The 27,203-nt window shown below is 41.0% G+C and overlaps 2 protein-coding genes and 1 long non-coding RNA gene across 8 annotated transcripts in view; 2 read left to right on the forward strand and 1 right to left on the reverse strand.

The window, feature by feature from the left end:
- Positions 1-4,016, forward strand: ifi30a (IFI30 lysosomal thiol reductase a). Of its 2 annotated transcripts, XM_025900453.1 has the most exons (8): positions 1-233; positions 1,223-1,411; positions 1,604-1,678; positions 1,829-1,915; positions 2,091-2,243; positions 3,584-3,652; positions 3,727-3,836; positions 3,888-4,016. In XM_025900453.1, the coding sequence occupies exons 1-7, from the start codon at positions 114-116 to the stop codon at positions 3,790-3,792; spliced, it is 759 nt and encodes a 252-aa protein (XP_025756238.1). In that variant the 5' UTR covers positions 1-113; the 3' UTR covers positions 3,793-3,836; positions 3,888-4,016. The 2 variants fall into 2 exon arrangements, with proteins under 2 accessions (XP_025756238.1, XP_003437809.1); XM_003437761.5 differs by having other exon boundaries at positions 3,727-4,016.
- On the reverse strand, positions 3,766-7,202 carry LOC112842910 (uncharacterized). Its single transcript, XR_003214952.1, has 2 exons — positions 7,067-7,202; positions 3,766-6,944 (listed from the first exon to the last, which is right to left on the reverse strand). It is a non-coding gene; the product is annotated as an uncharacterized LOC112842910 (long non-coding RNA).
- pde4ca (phosphodiesterase 4C, cAMP-specific a) overlaps positions 5,194-27,203 on the forward strand; it is a 50,218-nt gene continuing 28,208 nt past the window's right edge. For 2 of the 5 annotated variants that reach the window (XM_005476088.3, XM_019347708.2), the window contains exons 1-2: positions 5,194-5,279; positions 6,778-7,004. In XM_005476088.3, the coding sequence (XP_005476145.1) occupies positions 5,241-5,279; positions 6,778-7,004 (266 nt within the window). In that variant the 5' untranslated portion in view covers positions 5,194-5,240. Of the gene's footprint in view, positions 5,280-6,777; positions 7,005-13,819; positions 14,686-18,559; positions 19,729-27,203 lie in introns of those variants that run through there. The other 3 variants (XM_005476089.4, XM_005476090.4, XM_019347711.2) reach the window with 3 other exon arrangements.

Raw genomic sequence — 27,203 nt, forward strand, 5'->3', positions numbered from 1 at the left:
ACCTGCACGAGGAAGCGCGGTCGAGTATTAAAGACTGGACCCGCACAGTTGTTTGTAGGTTAGTGTTGTGGTGCTAGCGATAGTTAGAAACAGTGACTTGGTTGTAGGTAAGGATGAAGGTACTACTGCTGCTGTTTTTGGCTTTTGGGTACGTCGGCTCCTCCGTGTACTCCTCATGCTCCCAGTCGCCATTAAACTGGTGTTCATCTGTTGGCTCGGCTGTTGAGTGTGGGGTAAGAACTTTATATACACATAACTTTTTATCAAGAGCTAATTTTGAATGGCTAGTTAGTGTCGACAACGTTAGCCACTTTCATAGGTACGACAATAGCTAAATAAAAGTTTCTATATTTATGAGAGAAAAAAAAACGCAGTGAGAGAAAGCGTAGCAGCACCAATGAGTGCGTCGCTGTAATGTGATATGCGGTCAGTTTTCAGGTAAACCCAGTAAACCGACCTGACCGCAAATAATGGTTTCCTCTGATAAAGACTTCAAAATTATAGTCTGAATGTGAAGAGGTGAAAAATTATCATGCACATGGAGTTAGCGGAGCCAGTCGCTTACAAAAAAATCAGTGTCATCCTTAAGTGTTGCCCTTTTCTTCATATTTTAATGACGTCACTGGTGTTATTAAGTAATTATTTGTAGCTAATGTTCGGTGTTCGCTAACAAATACTCGCTGAAACTCTGTAACCTTTTTTTGTCTTTGTCTGTTAACTGAACTTCGAAAGAACCTGTTATTTTTAGGTTTTAAGGAACTAGGAAGTAAAACTTTCAAATTTGCCAGTCTTTTCCCAGCTGTACGCTCTTTACATGCACCACTAAGCAGCCAGTTTAGCTGGTCTTACCATAGTTGGCATACAGTGAATAAAAGATATAGTCATGTAAAGGGTGATAGATTTATTAACAATATTACAATCACAATTAGACTACAATAAACAATATAAATATAATTCAAACTTTTAAAAACAATCTCTGCAACAACTTGATAGGTAATCTGTGTATGCTGTTTTTAAGTCATAAAAAAGGACCAGCAAATGCACATTTTCAACCTTTCTATAGCATTTTCAGCTGAAATTGGCGTGATCACAAGTAATTACAACCACATGCTATTGATGAAAAGTCATAGTATAACTCTCACTGATGCTGAGCTTCCTTTGGAGTCTTGAACGTGGTGGCGTTTTGAAGAAGCTGACCTCCCTGTTTTGCTCTTTGCTGTAGGTTTTGAAGTCGTGCCTTCATTCCAACTACACCAAGTCCCGACAGACAGACAATCCCATTGAGGTGGGGCTTTACTACGAGAGTCTGTGTCCTGGGTGCAGACAGTTTCTCGTTCTGATGCTCTTCCCCACGTGGGTCCTCCTGAGTGATATCATGGTTGTTAACCTGGTGCCTTTCGGCAATGCCCAGGTAAGCAGTCGGCCAAGCAGCTTGGTTGCAGGCTGGGATTGTAAATCTACCTTAAATATTTGAGTAGTGCATAGAAAAATCCTGTGCAAAAGCATTTATGGTCAAAGGCAACCCAAGAGTTGTCATCACTATATCTAACAAAAATAAAAAAATTAATGCAAGTACATCATTAGCAACTGTGTTCCATTCCAGGAGGTCAAAAAGGATGAAAAGTACGTCTTTACTTGCCAGCATGGAGAACAGGAGTGTCTGGGCAACATGATTGAGGTAACGTTCCACCCCAGACACACACCAACGGCTCAAACTGCTGAATAATGTGTCATGTCAGGTGTCAAAAGCATCTTGCTGTGTTGCTTTAAAATGCTTATTTTTTTTAAATGAATGAAATATTTGCTGCTTCTTTTTTTTTTTCTGTAGACTTGTTTGATGAACATGTCCAAGATGGCTTTTCCAATCATCTTCTGTATGGAGTCCTCCTCTGATGTCATCAATTCAGCCCAAGCTGTAAGTGTGTGTGTGTGTGTGTGTGTGTGTGTGTGTGTGTGTGTGTGTGTGTGTGTGTGTTTGATTTATGGAGACAATTGACTGGTCTAGACCACTTCAGTCCATGTCTTTTTTTTCTTTTTTTTTTTGGTCACTAATAAATTGCCGTTTCATGTCCCACCATGTTTGGTTGTAGTGTACTGGAGTCTATGACCCCAGTTTGAGCTGGGACAAAGTCATGAGCTGCGTCAATGGTCCTCAAGGAAACCAACTGATGCATGAAAATGCCTTGAAGACAGCTGGCCTGAAACCTCCGCACGAGTATGTGCCCTGGATCACCATTAATGGGGTAAGACTTTACTGCAGTAACAGCCTATCCGGCAAATACCATGGTGTTGAGTTTTACTTATATAGTGCCAAATCACAACACAGGCACGTAAAGGCACTTTATCTCATAGGGTAAAGACCCTACGACGTAAGCAAACCCCAACAATCAGACAACCTGCAATGAGCAGCACTTGGTGACAGTGTAAAGGAATAACTCCCCTTTAACAGGGGGGAAAAAAAAAACCTCCTCCTCTCTGACTGTTAGCTATTTGCCGCAACCAACTGGGGCGTGAGCAGAAAGGAAAAGGGAGACAGGACACAATACAAACTATAGAACAGAGAAGACAGAATTGAATGACATACAGCATGGAAGTGGACATTTTTCCTTTACTGTGTAAAAACATAATGAAGAGGTGACAAACTGTAAGACATCAGACTGGAATAGAGAAAGTGATTTGAAATGATCCAGATCTGATGTTGACTCTGTCCTTCAAAAGAAGCGCTGTTACTTTTTCAGTGATGAGTTTGACACTTGATCTGCCTCAAAGCCCAAATCTGTAAGTGAAAGAAAGCTGGGACTGATACATGTGAAGCTGTAGCTTTACAGGACCTCCAAAGCTTAAAGGGACATGCTGCGTCTTTTTCATGTGACATCATATAGTACCCTAACATAAAAATTGAAGTTTTGTCTAAAGCAAGTCACATGTGGATTGCAGGCGCGCCCACTTAAACCCCTCTTCTTTATTAGAGGTGTTAGTATTGGAATGTTAAACACTGTTTTTGCTGTTAGGAGTTTTACTATGTACCATACTTCCTGGACCAACTTAAGGTCTTCTTTTTGTATTTAGATTTCCAAAATCCATATGGCAATAGGTGCATAGTAAGTGTGCCTCACCTGATTACAATTTTGCTAAGATCACATGACCCAAGACTGACGGCAATCCTATTTATTTGGGATTCCTGTGAAAAGCAAATCAAATGCTAAATTCAGATCATCCACAATATGAGGCTGCTCAGCTCTATCTGTTGCATTTGCCTGTCCCTTTTTGGATATGGTCTCTCTCAGCCTTTGCACTTACCACTTTAGTCATTCACACCTTTCTTCCTTACAGTTATATGACATTGCTGTGACCTGCAATCATCTGCAAGTCATGCACCTAGCAATCTAACAAGAGGTCAATCAGATGATCTGTCTGTGACGGCCTCTTATTGCTATTTTACATTCCAGTATCACCAGGTTTAAGACCTAAAGTGTACTGCTAAGTGTCTGTTGCCTTAATAAACCATTCAAACTGTATAACTGAGGTATGAGAAGTTACTTATTTTTAAATGTTGGGAATATTAATTTTCATTGATTTGTAGGAGCATACAGACGACCTGCAGGACAAAGCCATGAATTCTCTCATCACTCTCGTCTGCAGCATGTACAAGGTACAGTCATCAATGTCTACTAGATATCTGCCTTGTAATTTACTTGAACTTAAGTTTTTATTTTGTTTTTTCAGGGCACTAAGCCTGCGGCCTGTGGGGGGAGCCAGATGCACTACAAAACTTACTGCCAGAATGTGTGAAGGAGCAATTCTGCACATGCCTGTTTACTAGCCAGGTGAAACCTGGCTAGTAAACAGGCATAGTAAACTAAAGGCTAGTACTAAAGGCTAGTAAACTAAAGAAGAAACACTGAGGAATGTCATCAAAGATTTTCTTTTTCTTTTTGTGTTTTTGCACTTTGTTTTGAATTTGATCACTTCACTTTTGTAATTCCAAAATATAAAAACACACGTTACCTTCTTAAGAGACTGTGTTGTCATTGAATTGATATCTATGGAAGCCATAAAATCATAAATGGCTTTTGTAGCACTTTGGTATTTGCCCTATTTAAAGTGTTTTTTGCTAAACTTTTTAAAAAACAGTTTAGATGGAGGTACACAAACACAAATCGTCATTTGTTAGAGGTAATAAACACACACACACACAGTAGGGTATTAATATCTTGTGGGGACATCTAATTGACATAATGCTTTACTTAGCCCCTAACCCTAACCATTGAAAATGAATGCCTAAACCTAATCATAACCAATTGTAACTCTGTGACTAAAACCACATTCTGAGTCTCAAAATTTCCTTCAAACTTGTGGGAACCAGGATTTTGGTCCCCAAAAGGGCCGTTGGTCCCCACAAATATAGTAAACTTCCAAGTTTTGGTCCCCACAAAGATATGAATACATGCTTACACACACACACACACACACAGTGTTGTCACAGTGCTGTATTAAAACTGATATTTTGAGTTTATTTACTAGATTCTTTGTCTTTGTAGTCTCCCACAGCGTCAGATTTAATGTTTAATGTAAATAGTAGGATAATGGGTAATCTAAAGCTCATGCCTAATGGCCTTGAAAACATGTGTCACAGTTGACCTTATACTTCACGTTCTGTTTGTTTTTTAAACCTGAGTTAATGTGGGTTTAGCATCAGGAGGCACAGGTTCATTAAAGTTCACAAAATCTCCTGAATCTTTAACACAGACTCACCTACAACTACAAATTTAAATCGTGTTCATGGAGTAAGAAAAAAAGCTTAAATGAGAAGATTTTAGGCAACAGCTTGATCAAACCCAGAGTTTTGCTGCACTGACTGGCAGGTCTGGGTATGCAAGGTCCACAGATTCTGCAGACAGATAGACTCACATGACTAATGGCCTGCCACGCAGCCTGTTCCACCGCCTCAATCTCTCTACCAGCATCTGCAGCCTCCACATACTTTCTGTTTTGGCGACTAATTGTCATTTTCCAAAACATCGGTTTACTACTACTACTAAGAAAGTTTGCTGTTTATCACCGATGTGATGACAGCTGAGGGTTTTGAAGAGGCGGGGAGACAGTTTGGTCTGTACTGAGTGACATCCCAGCTAAATGCTGGTGCCACAGACAACTTCATATCTCATCTCAACTATAGTTCCTGTATCCTCCTCGTTGGTATTTCCTTCTCATTTGTCTGGTTCCCAGTAGCTGAAAGTATGAGGAGAAATAACTCAAAAATTTTCAACTTCACAGAGGTAAGAGTAATAATTTCACGTTTAAGAAATTCGGCAACATCTATTACGCTTGGATTGGTTATTTATTTCATTTGCTTTCTTTTATGAACTCAAAAGAAAGTGAACTGGTTACACATTAGCAAAAACTAAATGGAAAGCTATGATGTGTGATTAATGTGGATTATGTAATTGCACTGCTCCGTGTTTTGTTTTCCTTTCTTGTTCCTGTTGCCAAGTAGTTGTGGGAACTTTAATGGGAGCTTGTGAATGAAAATAAGCAACAGCATTAAAGTATAAAATTGTGTCATTTAGGAAGGAAATCATTTGGTGGCAAAGACAAAGTTAATGTGTTGCAGCATAGCTTTCTCTTGATTGATCCAACTCATAATCCATGAAGTTGACACATCGGCCCCTCTTGTGGTGATCTTGGATAGAGACGGTCAACAATAAAACTCCAGAGTCTGTTGACATTTGTTTATGGAAAGGTGAAACTCCCAAGCAGAAGGAGAGATAGGGTCACGGGATACAGCGGCAAACAAGGACTCTTATCTGTTTCCCCTCAACGCTGACGCTGAAACAGAGAAGCCCTGAGAGCGAAATCCCAAACACTGTCTCCCTGTAAGAACCGTCTATTGTGTCCAAGGTGATAGTGTGTTTGGTCTCAGGACCTGAAATCAGATAAACCTTCCAAAAATAATGCCCGAGTTGGCTTTTGTGAGGCTTGTCACATTTTTAGTAGCGTCATAAAAACAGCCCTGTGCATGGCTTACCTTTAGATCTCAGCAGATGGTCTTTTTTTTTTTTACTTCACAGAGACTTTTCAAGAAGCTCGGGAAATATAAAAACTTCTCTCTGCTGGAAAACATGCAGCTTTCCTTTACGTATGGTTTCTGTGATATCCCTGCTAAAATGCTGCGTCTGTATTGTTGCTCTGTCACCAGTTCATGCAGTGCTTGTAATTATTGCAGGCCATAAACTATTAAAAATGCTTTTTAAGTCAACGAAAAGGCAAATCCAGTCTCTGAACATAATTTTCATTTTTCAAAGTAATAGCCCAGAAAGCTGCACATAAGCTAAATTATAGGATGAATGAATGCCAAGTACTTTTGAGTCAGGGTTTGCTGCTGAAAAGCACAGAGCTGCTGATTGTTGTGATGCATAGCAATCAATCTTGTTAGCGCCACAGCACATGCACATCCCTTTCATTTCAGTAAGAAAGACGAGCTGACATGCAAAGCATATGAAAGAAAATCAAGTTAACCAAGCAGTTTCCATTTCACAAAAATCTCATTTCTTGTCTGCAGTAAACTATAAATTTATGAGTTCAGTGCAAAAAGGCGAACAAGTTAAAAAGCTGGCCCCCCTTTATGTCTCCAATCTAGTCTTTATTAATGCAGATTTATCCTGTCTTTTTACCATCACACTCTTCTTTTTCTAGCTTACAGTTAGACGTGTATGCATATATCATCTCAGTAAAAAAAACAAAAAACAAATCGCCTGCCTTTTGTCTGCCTTACAGAGACAGTGGGATTCCTTAGACCAAACCTCTGTAGAGCCTCTCCAGGACTGTGATATCAGATGGGCTGTGAAGAGGCTCTTCTCGGGAAACCTGCAGCTGCCCAAGCTTTCCTGCAGACCCTCTGCTCAGGATGGCCCTCCGCCCGTCGCCCCATCGGGCCCTGCAACCTACAGGATCAAACACTCGAGAAGTTACGGGACTCTGACCAGCTGCATGTCCAGAGGCCTGTAAGTCACTGATGTTGAACATGTTTAGTGGCATTTTGCTAAATGAATTTAAATGCGCATACCCCAACATCACACATCCTGCCTCAAAAGCATGTTTGGGAACACATGATACTTCGGGTATCTCACACATGTTAAATTCAGTCTTTAAATATCCTCTGATTTCCTCTAGAAAGAACTCTGGAGTTTAAGTGTTCCCAAAACCAGCGCTCTGTGTGGAAAGGAGTTAATCTTTTCCTAGTTTCCCAACAGCTGGGCCCCTTCTCAAGCTTAATGATTAAAAATATATGTGTTCAGTGTGAAACCAGCCCCTGTGAAGCAAGCTGTGGTCTTGTAAATCAACACAGATTAACGAGTACTTAATGATCATCCGTTTTTTAGGTGGGTGGGTGGGGCTAATTGTTTATTTAGGTTGAAAAAAGCTGAGTTGCTTCTCGAGCATATGATTGAACAAAGTGTCCCGCTTAAGGCGTTGCGCTCCCCTCTGTCACACTGCTGAACAATTATCACCATAAAAGATCAGACAAACAAGGCTCTTATTATTGTTTCCACAACAACATTCAAGCTGCTTCAGCAATACATCTGTAGCAATTTCGGCCTCTCTAAACTTCGTGTGTGGGTGTGTACGTGTCTGCGTGTGCGTGTGTCGGCGTGTGTGAACGTGTGCCATCATTACGTCTCTTTTTCCACCTGTTGATGGAATCCGGACACATCTGTTTGATGTTGTTATTAGTTTTTGTGAACCTCACAGGTGATCAGCTGAACCCCTATTGGCTTCTTCTTTGTCATGTGATTCATTGTTGAGTAGCACCTCTGCAAACACTGGATAAGCTGTAGGTGGTGGTGGTTCAATGCCTGACTGCTCCAGTCTCCATGCTTAGGCATCCTTAGGCAAGATACTAACCCCAAGTTGCTCTACGATGCATCCATCAGAGTATGAATGTGTGTGAATGTTAGATAGAAAGCACTTGAGCAGAGAAAAAAGAGCTTGTGGGAATGGGTGTGAATGGGTATGAGGCATGTTGTATAAAGTGCTTTGAGTGCTCGGGTAGATTAGAAAAGCACTATATAAGAACCAGTCCATTTACCATTAATGAAGTAGATGTGCCACAGCAGCATAAGAGCACAGTGGGTGTTGCTGCTACATAAGAACAAGTTTTGCTTGGGCTTTCCAAAATTGGACAGTAGAAGTGCCGAGACATTCTGAGGTTATGGTCAGAATTTGGTGTAAACAGCTTGAAGGCATGATCCATCCAGCCTTGTATCAATGATTCAGGCTGGTGTCGGTGTATTTTAGAGTTTTAGAAAATTAATTTTGAAGTTTAGAGTCCGTCTAAAAACAGTGGGATACATGGAGGATCTTTAAAGGAGATGGATGATGCCAGCTGTTTTAAAGTAATCTGTGCAAACAGATGAATGACTGACTGATAATAGAGAGAAACCAAGGGGAAATGACAGGTAGAGTCTCTTGAAGAAATTTGTGAGAAACAGTGTCAACTGGGCAGAAAGAAGTGCACATATTAGAAACTATATCAAGGAGATCATTCCATCCATTCCTTTTTCTTTCAGGTTATTCAATTCAGGGTCGTGGGGGGCTGAAGCCTATCCCAGCTGCCATAAGGCCAGCTGGAATAGGCTTCAGTAGATAGGCATACTTCAGGTATCTCACACATGTTAAGGATCCGAGCGTGAACTGTGACCTGACACCATAGATCAGGGGTGTCAAACTTCAGGCCTCGGGGGCTGGTGTCCTGCAGGTTTTAGATCTCACCCTGGGTCAACACACCTGAATCATATGATTAGTTCATTACCAGGCATCTGGAGAACTTCAAGACATGTTGAGGAGGTCCTTTAGTCCTTTAAATCGGCTGTGTTGGATCAAGGACACATCTAAAACCTGCAGGACACTGGTCCTCGAGGCCTGGAGTTCGACACCTGTGCCATAGATCTTACTACCAAAAAATAAATAAATAATAATATAATAATTTAAAAAATTCACACTCAACGGAGCCAGTGAAGTAGGACGATTTTCCGGTTGACCGTGGTTAATAACTTCTTCATGTGAATAAAGTGAAAAGGAAGATCTGTATTTTCCCATCTCTGTTCATCTTTTTTGATGAATATAATCATTGATCCAAAGAGGAGGGATTAATCTGGATTTTACAGAGGCTGTGTTATCAGGATCTGATGTACACAGATTACTGATATTTGAACACAGCTGCAATGTTGAGATGGAGATATAAGAGAACTGGGAACCATGCTGCCAAGTTCTCATTAGGTGAATCCCATAGGCATTCAACCTATTGATTTCCTGTTTCTTGAGAGAGCGGGCGCAGGTTCGAATCCTACCTGTGGCGGTTGTCGCATGTCTTCCCTGCTCTCGCTCCCTCTGCTTTCTTGACACTCTTTAGTGTACCCTTTCAAATAAAGCCATCTTCATCACACAGTTCAGTGAAATGATTCATTCATTAATCCCTGGCTTCTTCCGTTGGCATGTCAATTCGTCCTTTTCATGCCGAACCACAAAAAAACCTCCGCTTAATGCAGTGTATCCATCTCTCTGTGTGTGTGTGTCTGTGTGTGTGTGTGTGTGTGTGTGATAGGAATAGCGATGTATGTACTGAGTAGAAAAAGTACTTTATGATGTTTGCATGTGGATCGATGAGTGGCCTATCATGCGAAACACTTTCAGTGGTCAATAAGAGCACTACATAAATGCATTCTGTGGGTCATCTCCGGTAACAGTTCTCAGTATTACAGTCACATTTGGATACAATTGATTGCAGCACGAGACTTTGCAAGCTGGAAAAGATACTCATTGTTTTCTGGTAAATTGAATTCTTTTGACACATATTATGCAACTATAAAAGGTCATAAGTTTTTTTTTTTTTTACTTTATAGCATGCTCTGCTGCAACAACACAACTGTAACTGTCTCTATCCTAGACTCATCAAACATTTTCTTGTAGGAGGTCAGGTCAGCTTGTAGTCAGTCTAAGCCCGGTAACACGTCCCATCAAAGGTGCTCTAGAACTTCGCCGTGAAGTTCTCACCACTTCTTGACTCACTCTCCTGCAGACTCTGCCGCTGTGCTGCAATCCCCACCCAGCGGGTAGAGCCTGGGGAAGTTGCACACAGTTGCTGCACACTCTCCTGCCAAAGACACTCTTTCAAAAGAGATTCTTAATGTCAAGATTTTTACTTCCAGGTTAAGTAAAAAGGAACTTCAGCTTTAACAGCTTTTTCACTGATAGATATTTTATTCACAATTGAACAACATGGCAAATATTAGCTCATTTTGGAATTTCATTCCAACAGCACATCTAAAAACATTGGAACGAGGGCAACAATTGGGTGGAGAAACATTTTACAGCTAATGAGGTTAACTGCCAGCAGGTCAGTGACATGATTGGGTATAAAAAGAGCATCCTAGAGAGGCAGAGGTTCACCAAGCTGCAAAAAACTGTGTCTACAAATTGTGGAACAACTGCAGAATAATGATCCTCAATGTAAAATTGCAAAGACTTTGAATATCTCATCATCTGCAGTACATAATGTCCTCAAAAGATTCAGAAAATTGGGAGAAATCTCTTTGTGCAGGGGACAAGGCTGAAAATCAATATTGGATGGCTATGATCTTTTGGCCCTCGGGCGGCACTGCATTAAAAACAGGAACAATTCTGTCATGGAACTGTGAGCACAGTTCACCGTGCCATCTGCAAATGCAGGTTAAAGCTCTATCATGAAAAGAAGAAGCCGTAATTGGACATGATCCACGAACGCTGCTGTCTTCTCTGAGCCGAAGATCGTTTAAAATGGACTTCTGTGGTCAGACGAATCAAAATGTGAAATTCTTTTGGAAAAACACAGACACCACATCTCATAGACGAAAGGGCAGAGGGACCGTCCAGCATGTTATCAGTGCTCAGTTCCCAATCCTGCACTTTGAACAGTGCTTAACAGTTTCCAGATGTGCAAGCTGCCCATTCCATAAGCATGTGAGTGCATTAGTGCCCACAGACCATCAATGCTGAAAGGTATATACAAGTTTTAGAGCGACATCGGCTCCCATCCAGACGACATATTTACAATAGCATTATATATTTTAGCCCGGCTAAACCACATACTTCATCTATTACATCTGCATGACTTTGTATTAGAAGAGTCAATTTGCTGAACTAACCTGTCTGCAGTCCAGACCTTTCACCAACTGAAAACATTTACAGCATCATGAAGTGAAAACTTCAACAAAGAAGAGCCAGGACTGATGAGCAGCTAGAATCATATATCAGACAAGAAAGAGACAACAAAAGACCAGCAGCTGGTCTCCTCAGTTCCCAGATGTTTAAAAGAAGAGGGGATTGGTGCACAGTGGTAAACATCGCCCTGTCCCGACTTTTTCAAACACGTCGCTGCCATCAAATTCAAACATTAGATGCGCTTTCTGCGTTCTGTTGTGAATAAAATACGTGTTTATGATATTTGCAAATCATTTCGTTCTCCTTTTATTGACATTTTACGCAGCATCCCACCTTTTTCAGCATTGTGTTTGCAAATTAAAACTTTGCAAAAACACTATCTTGCCAGCCTCTTTGTGCACGTACGGGGCCCTAAAATGCAGAAAAAAAACTTCAGATGCACTATAAACATCACATCTAGATTTATACTAACAGATTACTGCTATAACGCAGCACATAAAAAATAGGTGCAAGTACTGTGATGTTTCACTTTTATTTACTTCATAAATGTTTATATGACAGCAGGTATAAAGTAGCACGGCTACAAACATGACAGCAGGGATATCGAAGGACTAGAAAGCCTTTCATTATGTTCCCTTTCTTTGAAGAGAGCCATGTGCTCTCCTGTTTACCAGTTGGTAGTGCAGTTTTGATGGGATGCCAGAGAAAGTGTTTATAGAGAAGTCTTAGGATGCTTTATGGCTGACAATGCTGCAAATCTTAGGATAACCTTTCCCCTTTCCTTTCCTACATCATAGACATCAAATTTGCATTAAATAACTCCAGAACGGACCTCAGCAGCTTGGGAGGGATGTGGCTTTTTATGAAACATCTGAGGAAGAATGTTCTCAAAAGACAAACCATTTCCTACCCGGAATAAAACAGATGGTTTACAAACAAAGTGGATCTGGTGTGAGCTTTTTCTCCAAGTGTGTCATACTCGATGTCTGAAAGTGTCTGACGCACGCTTCCTGCTGGCAGCTGAGGCCTAAAAACCTGGAATTACAACGTCACTCTGAAAGAGAAGGTTGTAAGCATGCTCTGCCCACAGCAGATGGGATCTCCAGATGGATGTTTGGAGACAGTGAGTCAGCGTAATGTTTTCTATGAGCCCTGTTTTTTCTGGGTTTTTCTTTTTGTTCTTTCTGTCTTTGGCTTGCTTCATTGCGGGATAAACTTTCGGGTGAATCTCGTATCGAGAAACAAGCAGAAAGCCTTTTTCCAAACTAACAGTCATCCCATCCCAGACACTACTCAGTGTCAGTTATCATAGACGCAGTCACATGAGAGGCTGCGAGTCTGAGCCACTCTTGAAAAGTTGTAAGCAAACTTTATGCTGACAGAAGCATCCAGCTGATGGTGCTGCCTCGATGTCTGATTCTGTAAAAAGTGGGAATATCTCGAAACACACGAATGGGCTCAGTGTGAGGAACTCCGCTCCAGATGTGCCTCAGGAATACTTAAATCTGAATCTGATTGGGCACTGGGTAGCTCTTAAGCCTCTGCGGCTCTGAGAGTTGATGACAACGATAATAAGCCAATAATTTGGCTTTATTCATCTATTTATTTTGCTCTCACGATTGCACATCTCCAAGTGAAATAGTATTATTTCCATATTCCTCAGGGTAATGTCACAGTCCTCTTGGCTCCGGCTGGCTGTGCTGTAGCTCCGTCCACTTGCAGAAACACCAGAAATGTTTTGTTTCTGTGCTCGCTGATATCGTCGCATAGAAAAAAAACAAAACTTTAAGATGCCAGACAAATTGTGTTTGTGCTTTAATCTGCTGTTGCTTAGCCTGGTTCCAGTGACTGCTTAAAAAAAACATGTTTCTTTGGATGTTAAATGTTAACTAACTTTGGCTGGCGTGTGCTGAACAGGTGGGGTACAGAGTTAATAAAGGTGTGCCTGAAGGTCGGGTTAATGAGCAAAGTGAGAGTGAACCGAGACAAAACGACAGTAAATCACATTCTGAGATGAGCTGCAAAAGATTATTTGTCTCATTTCTAGATATAAAGATGGATAAGCAGAAATAACAGCACCAAATTTAATGCAGTGCAGTGCTAATGAGTGTATGCACACACAGACACACACAAAAGCTCTCAAGCAAACAATTCTTATTTCCTGCTTTCCCTAAACAGCTGTTGGTCATAGGTTCAGTCCTGTGTCAGATGTTCCACCTCCCTAGGTTATTTTAGTTACTCTAGACAGCGCCGGTGTTTAGTTATGAGTCCTTAATCACAGGAGGACCTTTTCTCACTCTCCGGCGATAAACAGAGAGATTGGGTGAGGGAGAAGATGTTGTTGCCTCTGGTCACAGATAGAGAGTGCCATCGTGACAGCACCCATGCTCTCTATAGCTTTTATCTACCTCTGCTTTTTATAGTCAGAGGCACTTCATGTGATTCTTCCTGGTGCGCTCAGAGCATGTGAAAGGCAAAGAAGCTGTCTCTGAGGAAATAGGCAACTTCACAACAGACACCTCGGGGAGTGCAGGGGGGGGAAAAAAAAAGCCTGAGTATGCAAAGTTGGGAGTGAGAGTAAGTAAGGTGAGCTCGAAGGCCAAGCCAGGCGACGGCTTAATGTTTATACACAGGCGGAATTTGGAAAGGAAGTAATTATGAAGCACAGTTTGAAGTTGATGAACAATATGTTCCTTAGGATTGCAAGGGAGAGAAGAGGGGGGAAGTAGAGGGATGGAAAGAGGGATAGAGGAGCAGAAGGAGGTAATCTGTCATGCTTCCACTCCCTGTAAATCAGACGTCCATATTTAGTTGGAAAGAGGGAAGGCCTAACAGTAATGTAAACAAAGCCTGGGGGAGGGAAGAAGGCAGGGAGAGTTTATCATCAACACTAATGTTTGAACGGCCAGCACGGCAGTCAGCATGGTCTTTAGGAAGAGACAAGAGACAACGGAGCTGATAGAGCACAGCTAAAGGTAGAGAGGTAGCTTTGTCAATATTCTGAGCAGTCTTGTCTCTTCCATTTTGGATTTTGAAAGCAGGTTTTTATTCTTGAGATCTCTGAGAGAATTTCGGAGTAATGATGAGCAGGCCCAGATCCGCACCCGTTTCATATGTCATGTCACAAAAAAGTCTTTAAACAAACCAGACGACAACATTTTTCAAAGGGAGAGCAAGCAAAGAGGGAGCGATCACCTGACCACTGACCGTCTATCTATTCATCATGAACGACCTGTGCTCCGAGAGCTCAGAGGAAGAACAGTCTGAAGTCGATGAGACCCCCCGGGAACAAAAGCTGTCCCGGCTTCCCGTGATTCAGCTCATGTCCAGGACCGTAGGGGGTTCCACGGGAGGATCTCCAAAGGTTTCACCCAAGGATTCGCCGCGCGGGTCTCCTCGAAATTCCCCGCTGCTCTTCAGGAAGCTGCTGATGAACCGCAGCATCAACCTCCAGAGGCGCCGCTTCACCCTGGCCCACACCCCCAGGTAGAGTTTATGACTGCGGCCAAGATGGCATAGATGACCGTTGTTGCACTTTGCATTATTCTCACTCAAAATAATTAAAAAAAGGTTATTTTTCTGCAGATTTTGAAGATGTGTTAATGTTAATGCAAGTTGTGCTCCAAATCCACCTCATTATACAAACTAGGATTCTCATCATTCAAAAGCCATCTATTCTTATCGAAAGTTCACATTTAGCACATCGTTTAGCCATGGATGATGCATATAGAGGGGGGTGGGAGGCTATATAAGAGTTGTTTGGTGCTCTTTGCTGTTCCTGTTGGTATTTGGTAAAGAAGAACAGTCTTATGGCCATCTTTACTCCACTTGGTTGGAGATGTTGATGCGTTTCAGTGTATTTTTGTCCAAGTGTTTCACACCACAAAACTGGTTGCCCTGAAGCTTATCTTATGAAAGTAAGACTGACCACAAGATGTGCTTATATTCATGCGTTTCAGTCATGCCTGCTCTCCTCTGCCAGGATAAAACTAGCCTTTGTTTTTGATAAGATCTAATCCAAATTTTGTTCTCATAATGTGCTTTTTTTTTTTTTTTAAGTTTCATTTCCATAAATAGACCTGCCCTTATTTACTGACTGCACATAGGTGCGTGGTTCCTGCTTGTGTTTAGCTTTTTCTTTTTTCTATGAAATCTGCTAATTATGGAATTCATTCACAGCATACCTGCTGATGAGCGTTGAGTTTATATTAAGAAACGCTTTTCCAAACCCGCTGTCAGCTTTAGTGCTGAATTACCTGCAGCCAGGAGTGTTTTTCCTAAGCTTTGTTCACCTTTTGCTTTCCATCATGTCAGTAAACACAGCTCAGCGACATCCTTGTTGTCACAGGATCAGCAGTTTGTTGTTCCACTTGTTAAGGACACGCTTCAATCTTTCAGCAACGTCTTCTTGTTTAACAGCCGCACTTTTTAATCGCTGCACTCGCTGCGAAAGCACACCTCAAACAACTGGATATTTCCTGCCAAGTTTCAAACACCTTAAATTTATTCTTCCGTTGCAGCGGTCATAAATCTCTTTGGAAACAACGCAGCAGTCTCTCTATCAGGCAGCGCTGCTCTGGTACCTGTTGATAGCTTTAGTTTTATGATCCGTTATTGAATCACGTCAGGCTCATGATTTTATTCTTTTCAGTGCAATTTAAACATTTACCTAGTCCCCAATTAGATTGCATTTGACCATAACTTCTCGAGATAGGGAGAATAAACAGGACTCTGACGGGACTGTGTATTTCTCTTCCCTCACACCTGTTGGTGTCTTCAAAACAAGAGCCTGTTGTGGAAAATTGTAAAGCACTTTAAAAAGCAAATGTCTCCAGTGTGTACTCTGAGCATATAAACACTCAGATGTAGGCACCATGCAAATTGGTGCTGTTGCACGCTGTCTCCAGCTTGTTGCACCGATGTCAGGCACATCCACCTCAGTGAAATCAGATTAAAAGCTCGAGAGAAACTCTAGCTGGTGCTGTAAATTCCTGCCTTACTTTTATTGGCAGGAGCATGCCTACGAGAGCCCGGTGCCCAGTAGGAAATCTAAACATGCAGCGTTTAAACGGTGGTGTATTTGACATTGGTGGATATGTTTCTATTTCAGAGTTTATTGTAAACTGTTTAATTGAGCTCAGGGTGTCTGTTAAAAATCTAAATATTAGAGGAAAAGAAGTCAAGTGGACTTCAAGGCTCAGTCTTGATTGTCAGATATCTGGAGGGCAGCGCAGATACTCAACATGTCAGGCTTTATTTTACACAGCTCTGAGGCCAGGCCATTGAGGAAGTTTCCGCCTGCAGTGTCACAGCTCAAATAAATGGATGGACATGAGTTATTGCAGGATGACTGGCAAGCAGGAAGAATTAAACAAACTGGGGGTCCGGCGGAAAATTAATGTCGCAGGCCGCTCAAATATAGAACGTACGCGCAAATTTATTTTCACTTTGTGTCTAAGTTGATGAAGTCTCTTTTTCCCCTCCAGAGACACCGAGTCAAAAGGATTTTTTTTTCCGTGAAAAACTTTTAAACATTCAATAAACTTTTTTTTGTCAAGCCAGCTCTGTGATGACAGGTTTTTTTTTCCATTCAGTGTTTCAGTCACGTTATCATAATGGAAACTAAAACTGTCCAGAAAACACAAACACGCGAATTATTGCTTTATTTATTGGGTGTATTCATTTCTCGAGCAATGTAATCAGTCAGGAGTTTTTAAAATAAATAAAGCAGCGTTATCATTTGCAACTAAAGTGGTTACAGTTTGCAGATCGCCGACTGTATTTCTTTTTAGACAACTGGCTGTGTAGACAGGTGACAAATTAAAGGGAAAAAAAACCCCTACAAAGTAAATCCTAGCACGGTGTTGTGCCAACATGATCTGCAAGAGCATTGTTCAACTCTCTGGAACTGATCCCTCCTTTGGCGCTTTGTTTTGATGATAGTACTGGAAAGCTTTGAACTCTCCCACAGGTGCTAAACTGCACTGAGATCCGGTATGAAAGGAATAGGATGTGATTGTTTTCATATTCAATAAACTGTTCAGGGATCCCTCAAGCCCTGCAGATGAGAGCACTTTCATCATGGAAGAGATTACTCCGCTCAGAATACACATTTTCATTTGTCACCCATTTATAGGTGATGATCCTGACTTATTCCTTTCAATTTGAGCCACTGAAGTAATAATCCTGGGTCACTACTTCCATTAAAACATGGGCACATTGTTTATTTAAACTTTGGGCTTCTGCTTTAGTCTTATGGCATATGGCTGCTCAACCTAGTGAGCTGCACTCGCAGTCCGGACATAGGTCTATGTTAAAATAGCAGAAGAAAAACGTGTGGCGACGTTGAGGATGCTCAACATGCATTTCCGCTTCTCTTCCACTAGAGGACATTAAGTTGTGAGATGTGGGCAGAGAGCCTCTCCGGAGGATGCGTTTGTGTTTCTCTGATGGATCTGTGTCGGGGAAAGAGACATTTCCTTTGCTGGAGTTTGACTCTGTGGGGACTCAAATATTTTTAGGGGGGAAATGAGATGAAAGATGTTTTTCTTGCCTGATGCTGTTGAGAAATGTTGTTACTGGATCAGAGAATTTTTCTTTTCTTTCTTTCCTCTCAGTCTTGGACTGATAAGTATTAAGAGTAATGGATGGATTACAAACAGTCTTAAGTTTATTGATGTTCCGGCAGAAAGTTTAGCAGCCTCTAGTTGTTTAAGTTTTGCATTTTGATTGTTTCTTTGTTTCTCACCTCTTGGCTTTCCCTGAGCAAGAATTCTTCACTTCCAAGTCGCTTCTTAATTAATTAGTTATTGGAGTAATGACCCCAAAAATGTTTCCTTCTCATTAGGAAATGTTTCCTCTTTTACTAGAAAACTTCTCTGAAATATTTCCACAATTACATGTTTCAGTGTACCCCCCAAAATAAAATTAAATAAATAAAAAAAGATGGATTTATATTTATGATTTTAAAACCATAAGAGCTCAATATTGGAAAAGGAAACCCATTTTTATTTTTTATTTTTGCTGCTGGAATGGAGGCAGGTCAATTTCACAAAAGGAAAAATGATGCACTCTTAAAATTCTTCTTTTTTTTACTCAAAGGCATCACTTTAAAAATTAAAAAAATACATTTTTAACACAAACTACCTTTAATATTAGTCCACTTTCTCAGGCAGTGACCATCATTGTCCGCACCCTCTCTCTCTGTGCAAGTTGCTCTCACTATCTCTCTCCCTCTTTACCACACAGCACCCTACCCACCCCTCTCTCTCTCTCTCTCCCTCTCTCCCTCTCTCTCTCGCTCTCTCAGGGGAGACAGTGTTGTTGTTTGTTGTTTTAAGCCCCGGTTTGGTCCCACCACTCTCAGGAGAGAAGAGAAGAGAGAGCAGAAGTCTGTTATGGCCCACTGACGGGGACTACATGGGACAGCCCACTCCAGGGAGCATCTGATGGGATTATAACACTCTTTCCAGCTTTTTTTTTTCTTTCTCCAACCAAGAATAACTCTGCTCATTCTGTTGGTAGTCCACTTTCACAGAGGCAAAACTGTGTTCAATGGGACAAGTTTGCGTTGAGGTTGTCGGACCTGACTTTTAAAGATAAAGAATACCTGGAGGTTGTTGGTGAGGAATTCGACTTTGACAGTTTGAAGCTCACTTGGACGAATTCAAGCTTGGTGTTTCCTATTTAGGAGTACGAAAGAGAGAGAAAAAAAAATACAAGAGAAGCGTTTATCTTGGCACATCTGTGGTGAGCCGAAAGGAGAACCAGTGAGGAATTAGTCCCAGATGAGCACTGACAGCTGACACCATCCTCAGTTTCATTAGATTTGATTTGGCCCCATACTTTCACATACAGTGAGGCGATATGCTAACTCGCTGTGGAATAGGTCTTTAACAGCCAAGACTCTTTGCCTTTTTAGGCTGTTCACGTGCACACACTCGCACACACTCTGAGTTGAACCTTTCTGATTTTCCTTACAAATAAATGGACATATCCGTTCAGGTGGGACTCAAACCAGAACAGCCAATCAATTTTTTTATGCACTTTGGTTCATGGATTTTGCACTGAGCTGGAAGTGAATCATTTCTAACAATTAGGTTTTAAGTGATAAACGCAGACTCAACAGGCCTGGCTTATTGTTGCTCACACTCCCATTCTTGCTCCTGTCAGGTGCAGCTGATGAGTTTTGCTGTTTTGCATGTTGCAGTTGTTTTGCATTCGTCCTTCTTGGATCTGTTTTTCCTGCTGCGTCTAATCAAGGGAACCTGCCTCCCGATGCCATAACTTGTGACGGCAGTCGACATAAAGGAATTTGTGCAGACTCTCTTTCTGATTCAGGACAGTATGGGGGTTTTGCTCGCACCGCAGAAGTTATTTTTCTTTATTGACGCAGAAGCTGCTGCTTTGACGATTCTCTAAACTCAGCCAAACTTTTTTTGAACCCGCCAATAAAATGATGAACAAGGATTCTCGCTTTTCAAGGAAGATGCACAGCAACTTCTCCACCCGCAGGCACTCATGCATTGGGTAAGTATCCAGTTGTGCGTCAGGGGTACTGTGATTGCGATGATCTTTACCGATGGGCAGTGAAGGCAACACGAGTTTGCAGACATTCAGGAAGTATTGGAAGCTGGCTTGTTTCTGTTTCTGGCTGTATATAAATATAAAACACAAGCTGATGGGTAACAATTAGACACCTCGTCTCTGTCATCGCATCATGTCGATCTGCTCATTTTTTGTGTGTATTTTTTCCAGTATTTACCATAGTTCATGCTTTAGGGTAAAATGTATTTGACTCAGTGCATGTAATGCTCAATCTGCACCTGTGTGCTGTTTAAAACTCTGGATTAACTTTAATCCAGTCTAATGCCTGTTAAAACTAACGCAAGTGGTTGTGTGTGTGCCAGAGCCAGGGGCTGTTGCTGTTGGGGTGCAGGCCTAGGGTGGCATGCTGGATCAATGTCTCTGTTCTCTGACGTCTCTCTTTGTCGGGGGACTCAAGCCAAGCCGTGCAGTCTGCGTTAGGCACGGTATCATCATCATGTGGTGCAAGACTTTTGTGTTTTATAAGAGCAAAGAAAGAAATATCGTTGTACTCTGGAAATTTGTCCATAAGAGTGGCAGATTTGGGAAACTTCATCTGTGTTTGTTATGTAGTCCTTTAAGAAGCCAGAGGAAGCAAATAATCTGTCAAATCTTACAGTACAATCGTGATAACTTGCTGGGGAGACTGATGATGAGAAAACACGGCGTAATTGGAGATGTGTGTAATCAGGAAAAATGTCACATCTACAAAATCTGTGAAAAAGACCATGGAGGACACTTTGTTATTCAATTTACAGACATAAAAAAAGCAAAAGAAAACAAAACAGAAATTTTAAATTGTTAAAATAAAAACTTTGATGCACACCGTGGGGAACCTGGGGACCTAAATGACTCCAGATGCAGTGGGGAGGGTTAATCTTCTTACTAAAAACACCCATTTTGGAGCTGTTGTGGACTTTTTTTTTACAGTGCAGTGTGCAGTGCAGCAAACTTTTCTGAACTCTGGGCATAAGGCATGTGCCTCGCGAGTGTCATCCGAACTCCTCCAGCTGTGAGCCTGTTTGGATCATATGAGGAGATCAAAGCAGGAGATTTAAGACCACAGCCAGAAATACAGAAGCACAGAAGGGAACAGAACAAGCCTCTATTCTCTTATTACCTGATTTGTACATTGAACTTTCTGATTGAAAAAAAAGAAACCCTGAAAGCATTTATGAAGTTTCTCTTTTTAAGCACAAGTAAAGACGGCGACGACTTTATTTATTGCGCGATGATGAGAAGAAGCCATTGCGACAGGAGTCATAGTTCTGAAATTAATTTAGATAGATATTTGAAATCTTTAGGAAAAATAATATATCTGCCCTCTTGCCCCACACACACACACACACACACACACACACACACACACAAACGCTGAGACAAAGGAGTCTGTGTTATCCAAATGTGACCATCACAATAATCACACTCTCATCGTCTTTTGTACTGACAGTACCAGGACACTATTCATCTTCCCCCCCTCCCCTTCACTCCTTATAACTTTCTCCACAACACACAACACATTTTTATGGCTTCTCTGGTCGTGTGTTGCATAAAAAAACCCCCCATCGTGTCGCTGCATTAAGCGAACATAGCCGGAGACGAGAGCTCTCAGACGGTATCATGAGAAGATAGTTTGAGGAGATGCCATTAATGTGAAGCAGGGAATGATGGGGAGAGACAGCGTGAGGTGAAAGTAATGGCTGACCGAGTGGAAAAAGAAATAATCTAAAGAAATGGGAGGAAAGGCACAAACGAGAGGGTGGTGAAGGAGCGATGGGGTGCCTGGGTGGAGATAGGGCGGCTTTTAGCGCACAGATAATGAGCGCAGTAGTAGGCTGAGAGACACCAGGCTCCCAGGCTGAAAACACGATATAACGATACTCTGTAGACATGCTTAGAAATGTTGGAAAGAATAAAAAGGAAAACAGAAAGTGCCATGTAAGGTCACTCAACCAAAGGTTAACAGTGTCAATGTCAGAGGTCCCAATATAGCTGCTCGTTCACCCCCCCCTCCACAAAAAACACACGCCCAGATTAGTCAATAGGGCCTGTGTGAAGCTGTGGCGGGCCGGCTGCTCTGTGCGTCACTGCTGTACTCCATATTTTCAGCATGACTGATTTCCCCAATCGCCTCCAGAGCCTCATCGATTCCCGAGCAGCGGCCTGGGACAGCACTAACGCTGCCGAAACTCAGAACCAGCTACTCTACTGTATTCACAGTGTGAGAGGACGTAACAGGCCTTTCTTTTATCCAAAGTTCAGAGAGGATCATTCGGCAAATAAAAACTAAGAATAAAAAAAAAAACAAAACAAAAAAAACTTACATGATTGTTTTTTAAGAGATTTATATCCCAGACAGAATAAGTGTAACTGTAGTTGTATCGGTACTCTTTGTGGCTGTCAGCACGTGTCATTAAGCTGAAAAGATGGAGTCATCAACAGTAAACAGTAAATACATATAACAGAAAGTTTAGATAATTACTGATGAATATTTGCATTTCTAAAAACACACAAACTGTTTTTTCCAACAGAAATCTGTGTGTCAACAATGCCAGGCCGAATGGTTTGCTACCACTAGAGGGGGAAACCGACTAAGTTATACTGAGACGAGCTGCAGAACGAGCGAGTTCAATGAAAGATTGGAAGCTGTGCTCATTTGATGGATTATAACTGTGTTTCTAGGCTTTTGTAGTTTCACTAAACAGACTCCGTGTTGTGATAGTGTAGTGTAGTGATGCTGTATTCACTATGTTAAATTACACATTGCTCTGTGTGACAAGCTTTTATTCTTTCAAATTCACTATTTTACTAATTTTACTACTTTTACTTCTGAAGCTCCAGACGAGTCGTTACACATCGAGGCCCATCGCTTTTATTCTTACTCAGTTTGAAGGTTTTAAGAGTCTAAAATAGTGCCAGACAAAACAAAACTGATCCTCACATGGACGCTTTTTACTAAGTGGCTGCTTTCCAAACAAAGGTCTAACAGTGTAGTTACAGGATGATCGGCTGCAGAATACCAAAGCTGAGATTTATTTATTTTTTAGTTTCTAAAAAAAGTACGTTTATTGTTCAGTAAGCCATTAATTTGCTGTATGTATGTGTATAACTATTTTTATTATTATTTTTTTACTGCAACAATTGTACCCACTAACAAACATGGACTTACTTATTGAATATGAGGGCCACATAGTCAGCCAGAGCGATGACGCTCTCCTTTCTGTCTGTGTAAAGATGTTTAACTACACATTTAATCCTTGTAAAGCGATCTTATTATTATTAAGAAACAGGAGTGCATTTCCAACAATATGTTTCAGAGATTCCACGTCATATATAAATGCTGCTGTAGGAAATGAAAGAAATGTGTCAGCACGACTGTTTGGACTGTAGGAAATAGATATGTAAAGTTACAGGAGAGAGTTCTGGTAACTCATTGGTTGACTGACTTGTAATTAGAAAACTAACACAAGGTCTCTATTAGCAGAAAAAGCTGTAAAACGTGTGAAAATACAGTTAAAAGTCCACATGTTTGAACCCTCGTTCACATTTCCTAAAGCCATGGAGTGGGCCAGACTTGAGTCTTTAATGGGCCAATTTTAGTCCCCAGGGCTTATGTTTGACATCCATCTCTTAGGGTGTATGCAAAGTTCATTTTTTTCTTATTTTATTTTATTTTTTAAAATGTATACAAAATTTTATTTTTTTATTTCACATCATATATTTCCCATATTTTTTATTCCATGATCACATCCTTGGTAAAGCAGCATTCACCTGAGTGTGCACACAAGCCCATGTGTGTATTAGTGTGAGTGTTGTGTGTATGCATTTCTGGGTTTTTCATATGTGTGCGGGACTTTGTTTGCGCAAGTTTGTCATCCGCCCAATCCTCAAATGAAATGAGCCTCAAAAGCCGGCCATCGTGCTAGCAGATGGCAGCCTAATGAATCATGAGGTGACACACTAGCCTTTACTACAGTACATGGTGTAGCATGACGCTGACATCACAGAGACGCCGATAGTTAAATATAGGCCACAAGCAACAGCCAAAGCCTGACACCTGGTGCTGCTTCTTTGTTACATGCTCAATATTTTCGATGACATTTAGGCTGTGAAGAAATAAGTTGAACTGCCTGTTTTTTGGGGAGGGGTGGAGTCAGTTTTGCAGTTCAGGTAGCTGTGAAGATGCATAATTGATCAGCAGCATGTAACTCCTTTAAAGGAAGCAGTTACTTTTGTGAATATTCCTTCCCGGTGATCCTGTTACATGCCATGTGTGTATGTTTGTGTGCAGCTGCTGTAATAACACTGCTAAACTTTGCTGTGCCAATCTCAGCCAACACATTTAATTTACGACAAAAAACTGTATAAAAGCTTTATTTAGAACATTTCCACTTGTTTTGACATAAAGTCTAGGTGTGAAGGTGTGTTCACACCCAGATGTTCTCCACCGGCAAATTTAGGAGGACAGCATGTGACTTCTAACATCTGCCTGATGCGATCGGCGCAGTTTACTTACAGAGCATTTCCTTGCTTCTACAGCGCAAGATATAGAAGAACAAACTGTTTGCAACCCTCGTGGCATCTGTTTTAATTTTGTTGGAATGAGATCATGATAAGCATTGAGCAATGAGAGGGCATTACTTAATTGCTTCTAAATCTTTTTTTGGAAACAGTGTGGCTTCCACACATACCACACTTGTTTGAATTTTCAATTTGAAGGTCATTTTTCACTTGATTGAAGCTTCTATCGTCTATTTGGACTAGATGTTATGCAGGTGTGTAGATCTGTAATCTCTGGATGACAAAGGCAAATGAAATGTACATTTCTTTGAGAATTGTGTCCTACAGATACTGCAATTTAAATATGTCCTTTTTTTGCATTCATTTAAACATAACTGGTTAGTTTTTTACAAATCAGAGACGGTGTGTTCACTGACAGTCGGCTACTTTGACACACAGTACTCCTTGATGACTTCAAAACAGCTCGTTATTCAAGAATGTTAACCATTCGTTCATGCGTCCAACACATGATGTCATGTGGCTTGCTTTGCAAATAGTGGACTATTAAATCCACCACTGAAAGTTCAGCCAGAATCTACCATTTTGCGAGTTCCAAAAGTGACCTTGTAACATCGATTCGGCCTTGGCATCCAAGCGCTTCGGAGCTCGACTCTCTTAAGTGGGGATGTGAAGACACTGAGCAGAACCAAACATTTAATGTCTGTCTTTCTTCAGACATCAAGTCTCTTCCACCACCAGTGACGCAGATTCATGAAACACTCTGAAATCCTCTGGTATGCTGCCAACCAGCAAGTGTGTGTGTGTGTGTGTGTGTGTGTGTGTCTGTGTGTTCATGTCCACTCTACATTACAAAGAACAATGCTCTTGCACCGTGTTGTATAAGCACTTTCAATTCTTCTAACTGCACATGAAAACAATTTTCCTGTCATGAAAACGTGTCAGAAAGTGCAGAGCCTGTAAAGTTTAATTCATAGCACAGCTTCATCCCGCTTGCATCAGGACACCGTTCATCCCACAGGGGATCGAGTCTTCCCTTCCATAAGCCTGGCTTGGACGCTAGTACAATATTTGTAGTGTATAAATTCACAAAGGATATTTGTGAATACAAGCAGGAAACTAGACCTAGATTAGTGACTCCTTCATCAAATAATGATGGATCTGATTCTAATACTCTTCCACAGTCGTTCCTGCTCACGGCTAAATTTTAATTCACCGTAGTCGGTGTGATTGGATTTATAAGCTGTGACCGTTCCTAGTTCAGTCTCGACGCAGCTGTAATGCAAAGCAGTATTGTATGTCTGTTCAGATTGTGGTTACGATTGGTCCTTTTTGTGTGCACCTCTTCAGATTTCCTTAAATGGAAGTTTTTCTTGACTACCGCAGACACAGAACCTTTGTATTATAGTAAAGGGTCATATCAAATACTTTGACTGAGCAAACACCGCAGTTGTAATTTGTCTGTGCTGTGTGTGTCTCAACCAATGGAAATATAAAGTTGTAATATAAAACCAAGGCGTATGAAAAAAAATGAAACGACCTTTCTGCATTTAGGGTAATAAGATTTTCATATGTATGTAGCAGAGCAGTGGTCCTGTGATGCATTTTAAACCCTCTGGCCTCTGAAAGGAGCCTGGTTCATATTAAAGGAAACTATTGAGTCTATATTGTGATACTTTTATTTCATTGCTTTTTCTTTTCCATTCTCACCTATTCTGTCCGTGCTAACGGTTGTGAATTCCATGATGATGAAGTGATGCTATTGATTAATTTGCCAATTTAATTGAAGCAAATCATAGCGCAGAATGAAGTGCAACGCCATTTATGGACATGTGTTTTGCGTAGCTTGACAGTAAGTCGTCATTCCTCGGGTCATTCTATGTCTGTCGGGCTTTTTGCTCGTCCGGGTTGTAACTGAGTTTTTTTGCTCACGATTCTTGCATTTTAAACAACAAAGTTATAGGCAAACACATTTCTAGCTAGCAGCAGGTGGTTTTGCAAAGATTCAAGTAGCTTGAAGATGTTATCAGCAGTGTCTGTTATCACACTTTTTAATATGTCATGTTGACTTGTTTTAAAATGAAAATATTGAAAAAAAAAGATTGACATAATTTCATTAACATGAATTCATTCTAATCTTAAAATAGCCTCTTTTGGTCATTTAGCTTATGTGCTTTCATTGAACTTAACAATGCAGTGCTGTCTTGTGCAACAGCGACCGTGGTTATTCAACTTTAAGATTTCATAAACACAAAGAGCAGGTGATCAATAGTGTAAACTAACCTCTTCTAAGGCTGGGGGCTACACAGTGGGGAAATGTTACACAGGTGCGTATGCAACAACCATATACACGGTGTGCAGCATTGCGAAAAGGGATTTTCTGAATGTCTTGACATAATGCTACAACCTTGCAGGATCGGATAGCCCAGAAAATTCAGCCCAAGGTCAGATTGTGTAATCATCAGAGAAACTTAAAAAAAAAACACCTTTGACCTACATTTGAGACTCTACCGTTAGCATGTTACATGTTAAAGTTCATGACAGCATGATTAGAAAAACAGACATGTCCTTTGGACAGATGAAGCCATAATGCACAATGTAGTGTTTGGCAAAAATTAAACACGGCATATCAGCACAAACATACCAACTGTCAGGCACGGTGGTGGAGGGGTGATGATTTGGGCTCATTTTGCAGACCTTTGCAACTTTGCAATCACTGAGGCAACCATGAATTCCTCTATATAAGTATTTTAGACTCAAATGTGATGCCATCTCTCTGTGAGCTAAAGCTTAGCTGAATTGAGTTACACAACAGGACAATAATCCAGAGCACAAGTGGTAAATCTACAACAGAATGGCTAAAAGAGAAAAGAGTTGAGATGGACCTCAACCTGATTAAA

This window comes from Oreochromis niloticus, linkage group LG18 (assembly GCF_001858045.2).
Source record: "Oreochromis niloticus isolate F11D_XX linkage group LG18, O_niloticus_UMD_NMBU, whole genome shotgun sequence".
NCBI lineage: Eukaryota > Metazoa > Chordata > Actinopteri > Cichliformes > Cichlidae > Oreochromis > Oreochromis niloticus.

Excerpts from the sequence above, each read along its gene's own strand:
- ifi30a (XM_003437761.5), top strand. The coding sequence starts at position 114 with ATGAAGGTACTACTGCTGCTGTTTTTGGCTTTTGGGTACGTCGGCTCC. Across the intron at positions 1,412-1,603 it reads TGCCTTTCGGCAATGCCCAG|GAGGTCAAAAAGGATGAAAA; the intron begins GTAAGCAGTCGG and ends GTTCCATTCCAG. Across the intron at positions 1,916-2,090 it reads TCATCAATTCAGCCCAAGCT|TGTACTGGAGTCTATGACCC; the intron begins GTAAGTGTGTGT and ends GTTTGGTTGTAG.